Source organism: Cucumis sativus, chromosome 5 (genome assembly GCF_000004075.3).
Source record: "Cucumis sativus cultivar 9930 chromosome 5, Cucumber_9930_V3, whole genome shotgun sequence".
In the NCBI taxonomy this organism is placed as follows: domain Eukaryota; kingdom Viridiplantae; phylum Streptophyta; class Magnoliopsida; order Cucurbitales; family Cucurbitaceae; genus Cucumis; species Cucumis sativus.
The window spans coordinates 11,757,746-11,771,308 of NC_026659.2; the positions used below are offsets into that span (position 1 = coordinate 11,757,746).

The 13,563-nt window shown below is 30.2% G+C and overlaps 1 protein-coding gene across 2 annotated transcripts; it reads left to right on the forward strand.

Annotated features, from left to right (window-relative positions):
• Positions 1 to 4,538: 4,538 nt before the first annotated feature.
• On the forward strand, positions 4,539 to 13,072 carry LOC101205502 (probable NAD(P)H dehydrogenase subunit CRR3, chloroplastic). 2 transcript variants are annotated; one of them, XM_011656172.2, is made up of 4 exons: positions 4,539 to 4,929; positions 5,105 to 5,247; positions 6,308 to 6,436; positions 13,046 to 13,072. In XM_011656172.2, exons 1-3 carry the CDS (start codon positions 4,700 to 4,702, stop codon positions 6,430 to 6,432), a joined length of 498 nt encoding a protein of 165 aa, XP_011654474.1. In that variant the 5' UTR covers positions 4,539 to 4,699; the 3' UTR covers positions 6,433 to 6,436; positions 13,046 to 13,072. The 2 variants fall into 2 exon arrangements, with proteins under 2 accessions (XP_011654474.1, XP_004142275.1); XM_004142227.3 differs by lacking the exon at positions 13,046 to 13,072 and having other exon boundaries at positions 6,308 to 6,588.
• The last annotated feature ends 491 nt before the right edge of the window (positions 13,073 to 13,563 follow it).

The following is a 13,563-nucleotide window of genomic DNA, read 5'->3' on the forward strand; positions in this document are numbered from 1 at the left end:
TTAAATAAATCAAATAACAATAATGTCTTAAATTCACTATATTTTTCATAAAAGATACAATTTAAAGCTCAAATGTCTATAATACTCTCGTTAATTTTTAGTATTTTTTTTATTTTATTTTTAAAAGTAAAATATTCGTAATGACACGAATATGAAGAAAAAAAATGAAAATAGTTTTCTTATTAAGCTCATTTCAAAATTTGACTTCGTTATTTATTATTTGATTTAGTTGGAAGCATTTTTGTAAGATAATGTATTTCTTTTGTTAATTGGACGAGATTTGATTTATTTAACGTGAGAGTACGTACTTTTTTTTAAAATGATATAAATTCGATTTATTTTATCTTTCACATCTAACTTCCATTTATTTTCATTTTTTTATTGTCCTTATCCATATGGTTTTTACATGTTTTATTTTTATTTTTTCATTCTTATGTTTTTATGTTGATCCAATTTTGTAACATTTTATCTTTTTTATTTTTTTTTCTACAAATTCTATATAGTTGAAAATATATTATGATTTATTTTTTGTGGTGATAAAATACCTATGCTTTTCATATATTATTCGGTTTATAACATGATATAATGTAGAATTGTTACGTTTGTGCACTTATTTGGTTTAGTTATTGTTATCAATATCACAACCATATCAATGCAAGAAAAAATATTCAACACATATATTAAAAGATATGAGCCTAACGAAGTCACGTTGTCTTCCAAAGATAATTTTACTCACCCTAGTGCTCGAGTTTGAGAGTAATTGTCTCCCATGATGGAATGGATTACCTTTCTCTAGAAATAGCACCATGTCTAGAAGATCAACGAACAAAACTTTGTAGATGTACCGAACTTTCTTCAACGATTTTGAAAATGGAGAGAACTACTTTTTGGAGAAGGTAAAATTATAGAACACCGAAAATCAAATTCATATTTTCAAATTTAGAGAAAGAGCACTTATTTAAAAACTTATTCGTGGTCATTTGAATAGTCATTTCCTTTCTCTAAGTTTGTTATTCTCATGAAGTGAAGCAACCATTCGTGAGAGACACCCATTTATTCCGACAATCCCCTTGTTAATGCTAAATTGACAAAGTAAAATAAAAGAGAACTTTTTGTCACCCCCTCCCAAATTACCTGCTTTTTAGAATTTTGCAAATGTGTCAAAATTTTCAGTTCTCCAACTTAAATTTATTATTATTCATAAACTAGCTTCTAATAATTTATTTCCCTTCCTCTTCTTAATGTCTTACTCATTATTTATTTATTCTCCTACTTTTTAAAACCTTAATTATCTGTTTATTTTTATATTAGAAAAATTATTTATTCTTTCTGTCTTAATCTTAATTTTAGAATATCAATAGTACAATAGTTGCAATATGAAATATAGTGGTTGTTGACTGGAGTAATTTAATTTCATTTGTGATTTTTTTTTTACTTTCTTCGATGTGTATTTTGAGTTGAATCTGATTACAAATGATTTTGTTTTATTTTTTTACATTAATTTTGTTTTGGTTTTACTTTGTCTTAGTTTTGTATATCGGTGTTGTGATATACTTATATTATATGTATTAGTTGGTTAATATACTTACTACGTGATTTTTATTTTTTAAAATTTTATGCAGTTCATTAGAGTATTATTAAGTATATGAATGATGTAACTTAGTGTATCATTATCAAGTAGATCAATAATATATTGTTACAACATATCAATAAAGTGAATCATTATCAAGTATATGAATCAAATTTACAAGTGTATATCAATAGTATATTGAGTGTATAAGTAGGACTTCAAGCATATCAAGTGCATTTAATCAATCAATTGTATAAGTGAAGAATACTAAATATATTTGTAGTGCATCAGGTGTATCAAACATATCATGTACATCAAGCGTATCAAATTTATTGAGTGTTCCAATGGAGCATAACAAGTTTATTAACGGTGTATCAAACTTATAAATGAAGTCTTTAAGTGTATCAAACTATTCAGGCCTAAGGGGTATCAAGTGTATCAAGAAGAATCAAGTGTAACGAGGAGTATTATAATGTGTATCAGGTGTGTATCGAAAGGTATCAAGTGTATTAAAGAGTATCAGGTGCATCAAGTGTATCAATCAAATATATCGTGTGTATCAAGAAGTATCATGTGTATCAAGGGGTATTAGGTGTATCAGACGTGTATAAGGTGTATCAAACGTATATTAGTAGCGAGGACATTTATGACATTTTACCTCTTGATGTGTGGGCTGGACTTCGTTTTTTTTTTTTTTTTTTTCATTTTCGCAAATAATAAAGTGTATGTGCTATAAACTTAATTATTATAACTTATTTTGCCATTTTTGCAAGTTCAATTTGCAAATATTTTGGTTTGCTATATTTAAAACTCCCTATTAATAAATTGGTTAGCTTTAAGAAATTGTCACAAATAACACAAATAAGTTTTCATCTTAAAAAATTAGCATCCTTTTTGGAAACTTGTTACAATATTTTGTTCAATACATCTAGTTCGAGATTGACCACCACTCAGATTTTCTGAAAATTTAATTTTTTGAATGTTATCAAATGGTTTGGTCTTTTCGTTTGAAATCTCGACTAACATTAATTGGAGATTTCGAATCTAATAGAATGGTCCGCCATATTAAAAAACATACATGAGAGGACAGATGATCCGCTATATATCTTGATCGTTCTTACAAAAATTTGGCGAATTTCATTCACATTTTTGTAAGGCTCCCAAATAATATCGTGAACTCTTCGGTCCCTCGTTGACCACAAAATCCACATTGTACTTGAGCACTCGGTTTCCTCTAATCCATCTCATTATGATATCGTGAACTCTTCGATCGATCGGGTTTTCTCAATAATGATGGGTCAGGATGTAATGGGCATAACAAGTGTGATCCAGTAATTTTCATGTGGTACAGGCTGAAACTAAGGAGAGTAACATGAAGCATACGTTGAAAGTTTGTAGTAGTCCTTAATGAAATCTTCGTAGTTCATGTTAAATCGTGAACAAACTGCCATAAAATGCGGGCATGGTATACCAAAAGTTTGTCATTTATTACATGAATCTGAAGCATTCAACCTTAATATTTAAATATTTTCTCGTTTCACATTAAGGCTATAACGTCCGGTTTTCATATAAAACACACTTTTGTGTCGATCATTCAACTGTATCTCATGATCTACTAATAATATGCTTCTAATTAATAATTTTCTTATCATAACATTATAGATCAATATTAAATGAAAAAAAACTTACAAATCGAATAATGATACTTTTCCTCAAATAAATGAAGCTTCTTCTTTTATATATATATATATATATATATTAATCAAAATCAAAATAACTAAAAGAAGAAAAAGAGAAAATATTTATTATTTACAATTATTTTTCTTAACATATTTATTATTTTATTCTTCATTTTCCACTTTCTCCTATTAATCTTTATCGGAAGAGAAATTAAAGTATTAAAACAAATCTATTATTTTAATCTTTACCCAAAAAGAACGTCTTCAAGTCTATTTTGAAAATTTTTAAAACATATTTATTATTTTATTCTTCATTTCTAATCGTAAATATATAGGTAAATGAAAAACAAAGGATTGATTTAAAATATTTTCATGTTAAAAGAATTTTTTTTATTATTTTATTATTAAAAAAAAGTAAAGAGATTAAAGGAATATGAATAATATATTATTATTTGTTGGTGCTTATGTCTGGTTTTGAACATCATACATCTATTTTTTTTTTAATATTGGTATAGTCTTCAATACACGACCTATTTAAATATATACAATATTAAACTAAATATTTTTTGAACTATAATAAATCTCCGACTATAATATTTAAATAACTAAATATTTCTTTTATCTTTAAGTTAATGTAGTTTGGTTATTAAAAAATATTTTAATTTACACTTAATTTTTCCATTACATGTCATTATTAATAATTAAAAAAAGGAGCATTTTAAAAAACAACAAAATAAATTAAAAATTTTATAAGCTATAGCAAAATTTTGAACTATAGTGATAGAATTTGCTATAGGTTGTAATATTTTGTAAAATCTATTATTTTTTTAAAATTCTCCTAAAAAATACATCATATTTTTAATAATTAAAAAAATACAATTATAAATTTTGATAAAGTCAGTGACAAATGAATAAAAGATAAAATACATTACCTATAATAAAAGAATTGAAATTTGAATATGGTTTGATTTAAAAGATAAAAATTTATAATTATTTAAAAATATTCATGCAAATTATTTCTCATATTGGGAGAGGAAGACAATATCAAAATTTAAATTTTGACAAAAGTATTATAAAGAAAAAGAGGAAGGAACAATAATCAAATTGAAATGAACAATAACGAAATTGAAAATTTCACAAAATATTAAAAAGGAAAGGTGTTGGAGAGAAAAAGCAAAATAATCAAATTTAGTTTAATTTGTTTACAAAATAACTAAATTGGAGAGAGAAGATAATTTGAAGCCAAGAGAAAGAAGAGAGAAGAGAGAAGATCGAAAAAGAAAGAGGAAAAACTAAAATACATTTTTAGTAAACAAAGCGGGTTTGGTTAGTTTTTGAGCATCAAACCTCCAATCCGTTATTGCTGGAAAGTTCTCCTGAACTTTTATTTATAAGAAAATATCTTTAATTTATCAAACTCTGCTTTCTTATCTCTGCCTCTCCAACCCCAATGGCTTCTCTCTTCTCCATTTCGTTTACCAAAAATGTGGCTTTCGCTTCACTCAATCCCGACCCCCACTCTCACTCTCACTCTCCTCCTCTCAAAACCAATCTCGCCGCCCACACCATTCCGATCAACAATCCCCGCCTACGGCGCAAGCTTCTAAACCCTCCTCGCCCCTCCCTCATTGAAATCGAACGTGCTATTGGTGGTGGAAGGTTCAGAGACGCCGACCCTAGGCAACTCTCAGATTCCATTTATCTCTCCCTTCCTTTTATTTTGATTCATCCTTCTTCTTGGTTTTCATGTTCTTAAATTAGTACATGTTCATTTTCATTGTCCTGAAGTTAGGAGGCCTTGTATTGAGGATGGTGTATTATCTGTGTTGTGTAACTGCAAATTTTTTATTTTTAGGGAATTGGAAGAAGATAAGAAGGCTGCATTTGACATGTTTTTGATGAGTTTTACGGGGAAATATGAAGCGCCACTCATGAAAAAGCTTCGTGAGACAGGGGAATGGGTAACTAATCAAACTGAAACCAAATTTCAAGCTTCGGGTAATCTTTTTTCTTTTTTCCTCTAAATATCTCCACTATTGTCTTTTTGAGTTGATTTCCAATTTTGATTATGTTCAATTGCTTGACAAAAATTTGAAGTGAAGACCCTCCGAACAAAAATTTAGGGTCCGCCACCGCCTATTAGAATATTGGATCTAGGCATCTGAACCTCCCAATTAGGTTTAATTCTTAGTCTGAAAAAGAATAGCAACAAAGGTAGATTGGACTTATGTGGTCCTTTGTTCATGGTTTGGATTGTTTGGAATGTGACCAAAATCTCTCATTGCTTAGAAAAGAGAAGATCACGGGTATACAAGGAAGGGAATGAAGCCTTTTGGGTGAAGCAGAAACAAAGTGATGAGGTCCTATAGTTGAAGTGGACAATATGATATGATTGTGGAGATACATAAAAATCCATTACTCCTAACAAGTGGTGCAGTGGAACTATGGAAGGGAAAATCTCAAAACTACCTATCCAAATGAACCATTTTTTGCTAACTGAATTATGAAGGCACAAATGATTTGCTTTGAAATTTGGTAGCAAGGAACTTTGATTTCAAATATGTTTTCCTCTTTATCTTCTTGTAAATGGAAAGAATTGAACCAATGTGGTTGCAATATAGGCTGACGTAGAGATAAGATCTTGCCAGACATGGAGTGATGGGTTCAAGAACACAACATAAGAGCACAAAGAAGAAAATAGTCGCTTAAATAACTTACTCTTTTAGAAAGGAGGGAGACAAATGACTCCATATATAGGAGTTCATGTGGACATTAGAAAAGATAAAGTAAATACAAATACATGCCTCACGTATATTGTGTTCTTATATTTTTATACATATTTGCTTCCTATAATAAGTATATATACAATAACTCAACTTTTATACAACCTTACTTGAACAAGTTCTGTTCTATAGGTTGTATATCTGTGTTCTTGAAGTTTAAAATAGTAACTCAACTTTTGCACTTAAAAATGCATAGCTCATTAATCTAGTACTACATCAAGTGATTAAGTTAAGCTTATTTACAAGTTCTCACGTTGCTTTATTACCCATGGCAGGAAAATGGTTTCTGTTGTTTACATTTCAATGGGTTCTTCCAATTTGGGCATTGTCACTTCTCGTGGCTTCTGGGGTCATTAAGCTACCATTCAGCACTCCATTTCTTAATGAACTTCTCATGTAATAAGGTAAGATTAAATTACCCAATTTAATCTCTAAAATTTCACTTTAATATATTGGATATAGAAGGAAGGTGTTAAAGTATATATCTAACATTGAAAATTTAGAAGTTGACATATAGTTTATTTATTCTATCATCCAAAGGGCTTGGTTGTTTTAATTAATTAAAAAATGTTGTTTGTATTTTGATTTTTTAGTTTGGGTTTAAATCATATTATGGTTCCTTTATTTTGGTTGTTGAAATTTTAAAAGTATCTAATTTAGTTCTCAACTTAAAACCTCGCATATTTTGGTCTCTTCCATTAAGATTTCATTAACTCTTAATGGAACGGTGAGATAACTTTTATATTTGGATGATTATGATGTCAAATAATATAATCACTTTCAATAATTAGGATTTTAATTTTTAGTTAAAAACTGTATGATAAATTCGGAGAGCACAAAAAGTCACTCTTCTAGACTTTGATCGTCACCATTTTAGTGCACTGTCATTCTATTTCAATTTCTCAACTCATATGCTTGATGCAATCCATACACGTATAAATTTTGGAGTGCCATAAGTTTGGGATATTTTGTAATTCATTGAGTTGTTTTTTTCAACTTCCTCCTAATTATTTCTTCTTACCTTAGAGGTTTTATGATTAATGGTGAGAATGTTCGTTTCCAATTTTGTAGAGTATATTTTAAACGAGTGTTATACTTATTTTATTTTTTTAGTTTATTTTACCTTGTCATTAACGTTTCGTCACTTCTATTTTTTTAAAAATTTTACTCAATGTTGTTTTTCTGATTTGTTTCAATAAGGAGAGGTGAGAAATTTAAGTTTTGGTGGAAAAAAAACAAAATTAGTTTTAAATTTGGATTTATTCAATTCAATTATGTTAATTATATTTCTTTGTTGGCATAAAACATTCATAGAATAAAGTAGCAAGATTTATTGATTATTTATCAATTTAATTAATATGATGAACTAGAGTTTAATCATCTAAATATAGGAAGTCATGTCATCATTTCCTTAAAAGAGTTAATAGAATTGAAACAGCACGGACTTTTTTTCAAAAGCCGAGTACAAAAGCAAAAAGTTTAGAAATCAAAATAAATCAAGATATAAAGTTTAGAGATGAAAATATGATTTTAACCTTTAGAATAAGTTTGTAAGCCTACATCTGTTTTTTTTTACTTGCAAAATTACGTTAAAATGCTCATGTATCCCATTGGTAGAATCTTATATGAAAATTAAAAACGATGGAAGAATAAATACCACAGATCATACTAATTACTGGGAGCTAAAGTTGTTTGAAGAACATAGGAGAAAATGACGAATTTAGATGAACTAATTTAATTATTATTGTGGTTGTAATTCAATTCTACCACCTCATCTCTGATGAATGGAATCAATAATAAAAGCACAATTAACACTAAAAACATATATTCTCCAATGATTCCCATTCCCACCACAAAGCCGTATTGTTGATTTTTGTTCTAAAAGGTTATTCTTTATTGTGGGGTTGAATTTGAATTAGAAATTCAAAATATTACCCAAATTGTTAATGTAGTTGGGTTGTTTACTCCTATAACCATCCCAAACAAGGTTATATTAAAAAATTGTCATTGCAACTTACTAATAGTACGGGCATATAAAAATAGATATCATTCTTCACTTTTGACCAAATAATAAATAAAAGGAAAATTGGAATGGATAACCATTTTAACAATAATAATTAAGGATATAACAAATTTTTTAAAAAATTACAAATATAGCAAAACTATCACTGATAGACTTGTATCGCTGATACACTTCGTAGTCTATCAGTGATAGACCAATATTTGCAACATAGTCTATCGTTAATAGACTCATATCATTGATAGAATTTGACAAATTTTGCTGTATTTGCAAAATTTTTAAAATGTTGCTATATACTTAATTATTTTGAATCTAATTGCTAAATTTACAACTACTCCTAAATGAAAACCTTATGTCAGTTAAATATACATTTTTGTAATATTTACAACTACTTGTTTAAATATACATTTTTTAGATATTTAGGGTATGTTTGCATTGATTTTTTAAGTGATTAATTTTTAAAATAATTCATTTTAAGATTAATTGAGGTGTTTGACATTTGTTTAAAATAAATTTTGAAAAAATGAGATTATGAAATAAATCATTTTTGAGAAAGCACATTCAACAAAATTTTAGAATAAATGTTTATTTGATGTTTAATGAGAAATTTCTTCCAAATATGTATTTTTCTCCCTTTATTTATTCTATTTTTTTTTACTATCTATTTTTCACTCGGTCATTTTTTTAATACTTTGAATAATTTTTCAATGTGTGTTCATATACATTTAAATATAGAGATTTGCAAATGTTCTTCTTTTCGTCAAATATACTTCGCCTTCACATTTATGAAAGAAATCATGAGGACGTCAATGAAGAACATGATCGTTCGGTTCGTGAAATGAAAATGAATTAAGAACGTTATTTATCTTATTTATATTTTGTTGTTGGAAATCAATTAGATTTTTTTTATATAGTTATATATTTACATTTGAAGATATTTCTGTTTTTAAAATTGAATTGTCCATAATAATAATAATAATAACAACAAAATTAATATTTAGTTTCAAGTATTTAAAAAATTAATAATTTCAAGATAACATGCGATTAATTTTAAAAAATATTTTTGAAAAAAAAGATTTAAAATGAGTGTATTTCGTTATGAAATTAATTTATAATGTTTAATAGTCTTTTATAGTAATTTAACCTACGTTTAAAACATTGTTAGTATAGGACAAAGCAAACACATTTTTGCACATAAACGTTTATAAATAGGGCAAACCTATGTGTTGCTTCTACCTGTGTGTTGGCATCTAGGCTAGGTTCATACGATAAAAGGTGCAGGCTTCTACCTATGTGTTGCTAACTAGACAGGTTCATCGTTTTGCTTGAGTTAAACTAACTTACTCACCAAAAACTTGGTTAGTTAGTTTACTTCAGACTTAGGTGGTAATGTTGTTTGTATGTATTTAATTCTACGTGATGAGTTATTTGATCATGGATATTGAATGTTAGATGCTCACTATGTATCTTCATTTTCATATAAATACTAAGTCATCATCTAGTAGAAGTTTTTCTATTGCTTGTTTAATTGTAAGAAAAACAATAGGTTTCTTGTGTAATTCAAAGTCGAACACAGAGAATTGATATCAAATGTTAGTTTTAGAGTTTACTCTTCCTTTGGACGACATAAAAGAATTATCTACACAGTGTGGTGAAGGCGAGCATCTCTAGGTATCTTTAAACATCACACTTGCTCGCCTCTCGAGATGCAAATGACTAAGTTGGGTTAAGCAAGATATATCTAGAAGATTTTACTTACAAAACTTGTAGAGTTTCTCTTTTAGCGGTGACAACCTCTCGACACCTAAAACCCACACTTTTTCTCCTTTCAATACACAAATGATGGAAGTTATCTTGCCAAGGTAGAGTTTGTCTCCAAACTCCTCCTTGCACGCATTAATTATATCCTTTCTACTTTCCCTCTCAGGTAGTTAGTGATAAACACTAGCCAAGTGATGACTATAGCTCAACTAACGCAATATGAGTTATAAGCTAAGCTTCTTATCATATCATAAACCTAATCTACAAATAACACATTGACAGATGAATAATAAAGACATGATGGATTGAAAAAGTATAAACATGCAATATACTAAAGAATGTAGACTTTTGACCATTGTACGATATGAATAAGTACATTGCAAAGAAATACAAAAATGGTAATACATAAATGACATTACAAGTTAGGGGTAGTGGAAAATGGACTCTTCTCTACTCAAATTTTAAGCTTTCACCTACAAACTGATCGAAGAAGAGGAAGAAAGACTTTTACAGATAGTGGAAAGGTCACTAATTTCCACCTTTCCCTAGGCCCATTCAGCCCCCTATTTGGTATGGATGGAGTCCTTTTATAGATAACTTTTGACGAGAAGCTTCTATTTTTTGATCATGTTTACCTTGAAAGTTTCCTATGTCAAGTCACATGAAATTCAACTACCATTCCTGTCTTCTAGTGAACCTTTCTTGCGTGTTGATGTGGATCTTGCCTATAAACTGTACTTGCTGGGTAAGGTTTTCTCACGTAGTTTTCAACGAGTTCCTCTACAATTCAGTAGTCTCTTCTTTTGTTCACATCCTGTGTTAAAACACAAAAAACACGGCAAAGTAGGCATGGAGACTAATGTAAAGTTTATTTCTAAATATTTATGAGTTTTCAACAAAAGTTATCAGTTTTGATACACTTAGTACGCGTTTGGTCTGGTTATTCTATCTAAAAGGCTATAATAACTTGTATTTCTACAAGTTATCACATTTACGTACAAGTTTTCCTCTCTTTTGCCCAAGTGTAAGCGAAAAGAGAGGTTTTCTAGGTAAGTTAGGGTCAAACTCAGAGAATTAGTGATCCTAAGGGACTAATCATGAATTCAAAGGTTGTGTGGTGTCTGTACAAAATAATTGATATGGACAGTATATTCGATTCTATATATTTACCCCATGTGCAATGAAATAGCAAGATGAACATAGCGTTGAGATGTTATGGAATGTGAACTCGTGTACATTGGAGATGGTGATGCCGGAATATCTAAATAATTAAGTATAAAGCAAAGGTAATCAATGTGTAAAGACGCGATACAAAGCATTTGTTAACTTCAAATTTAAGGCGAACAATCTCTCCGTGCATTCACCATACTTGCTCGTCTTTCGAGATCCAAATACTTGAAGTTAAAAGATGATTTATATCTGATCCTTCCGAATTAACTATACGCAACTAATCCAATATTAAGGCGAGAAAACTCTCAGTGCCTTCACCCCACGCACTCACATTTTTTATATGTATGCTAAGGATACGTTCGACGATAAGAATGTATTGCTACATCCCTCTAGCCATCTATTTAGCTAAATCTAGATCATCACGTGTCAAGTGACAAATAACACTGATGTCCGAAAACATGTGAGCATCGGTTACTTGAGGTATAGTAAAAGTAGAAGAAGCAATCATTAGCGTGACTACCGGAGCTGATAGAGTAATCTTCAGTTGTTCATCATCATCCTTTGAAAGTGGAGGCATTCTATGTAAAGTGTTTACATAAGACTAAACTATGAAATAGTCACTTTTACACTACGCTACTGCTACTGCTACTGCTGGTGCTATTGCTTTTGCTACTGCTGCTGCTATTATTAAATAAGACCATCTTGTTAAGTGTGTTTACCTTCTTCCTCATTCATCTTCACAGTTTTATCCTAGTCGTCGCTCCACTCTTTAGTCTCCATTCATCGTTCTTTGACCACTGTCGACGAATACCCTTTCGTCGTTGACGACCCTCAGTTCACCTCACTCATGCCCAAGCGTTCGTTGAAGTCTAGCATCACCCCTCCCAATTGTTCATGAGCCAATCGATCTCGTTCGAGTCGCATCTCTCCGTGGGAGGCACACGTTGCCGTCCGAGCTAAAGAGGCACCTTCGTTGGACCCAAGTCAGTCTTCTCTTACACGAGCCGTCTTTATTTTTCAAGTCGTGCGAGCTAGATCTTCCTCTTCCCCGAGCTGAGTCCAAGTCTTCTCCCTTAGCCAAGTCATTTTGAGTTTCATTGGTTAGCTAAGCCACCAGTTTGTGAGCCAGTTGCTTTGGGTGAGTTTGTGTTGGGTTTGGTACGCCCTAATGGTTATTCTTTAGATCTTCATTAAATTTTCCAATTGGATTTAAGTTGTGTTAATTGTTGCTTTGAAGGTTTAGTTGGCTAAATTTGGAGGATTCAAATTGTGGAATTTATCCACACAAGGTTGAATTGGAATTCAACCCCAACTCTAGGTAAGTAATTTGAGAGGAATTTTGGTCCATAGCAAACTTTTACAATTATTGGTTTAGTTATTGGATTTTCCTCTTACTGTTTAGGATCTTCCTGTTGGAAAGCTGGAATAATTTTGGTTTAGCTAATCTCCAGGTAAGAGATTCTTCTATTAGACCCCCACATTAAAGTTGCATGCATGTTATGTATTATGTATCATGTATTAATGTAGCTAAGAGAGACATAATATGACTATTAGAGATGACTTTATAAATGGTTACTTAGGTGAGTGTTATGTATGACAAAGACATGTATGACTGAGAAGTTATGACCGAGATACATTATGATTGAGGCATGCTATGATTAGATATGCGATGATTGAGTTATGTTTGACTGAGCTATGTTATCTACATTATGATATATTTATATAGGCTATGATGTTCCGTTAGATTTACTGTTAGAGTCATATCATATGGGTGTCCCTCGGAATCACCACCTATTTATGCATGTGTGGCCAGTTTTGATGTGTGATTCGACGAAATCACTTACAGGCCAACTCTTCTTTAGGGTGATTCCTTCGGGTTCACCGAGAGTCCATATGTGTTCCTACGGGATCACTGGATAATGTGTATTCGGGAGCACAAAAGTTATGCGGTACTTTCTTACGAGACTCTAACGAGAAGTTAACAGACACATAGCATGACTAATAGCGAGTTCGTTACTGAGTATAAATTTATACTCATTCTTTTCAATGTTTAATTTTTCAGGCAAATGAAGAGGAAAAGACAAGCTGACAAATGACAAGAAGTGATTGTGAATCGCCTTAGGGGACAGTTTAGATTTTCCTTCCACAATTTCTGTTTTCAGTATTAAATCTTGAACTTCTTTTATTTTTATTTTTTTTTCATAAGGCCCGAACTAGTATTTCATTTATTTATGTTTCTTTTTATATACTTTATTATTAACTTTTAAATGAATATTTGAAATGATTTTTTTTATTTAGTATTTTCTTTTATTTTAATCAAAAAGTCTTTAATTATTTTAATGGTAATGACCTTAGCTTAGTATAAAAAGTTGGGTCTTTATAATTAACTTACTGATCATGGTTATATCAAAGAGACACAAATATATCTACAGTGAGTGGAGTGCAATTACGGGACTTTAGTGAAATGACTCATTAGTAATGTTGATTAGCTCGGTCTAAAAGAGTCTAGCCAGTTAATCTTGGATCGTTGGAGCCCATGATCTATAGGTCCATTAGGTTTCTCTGCTAGCTCATATGGAA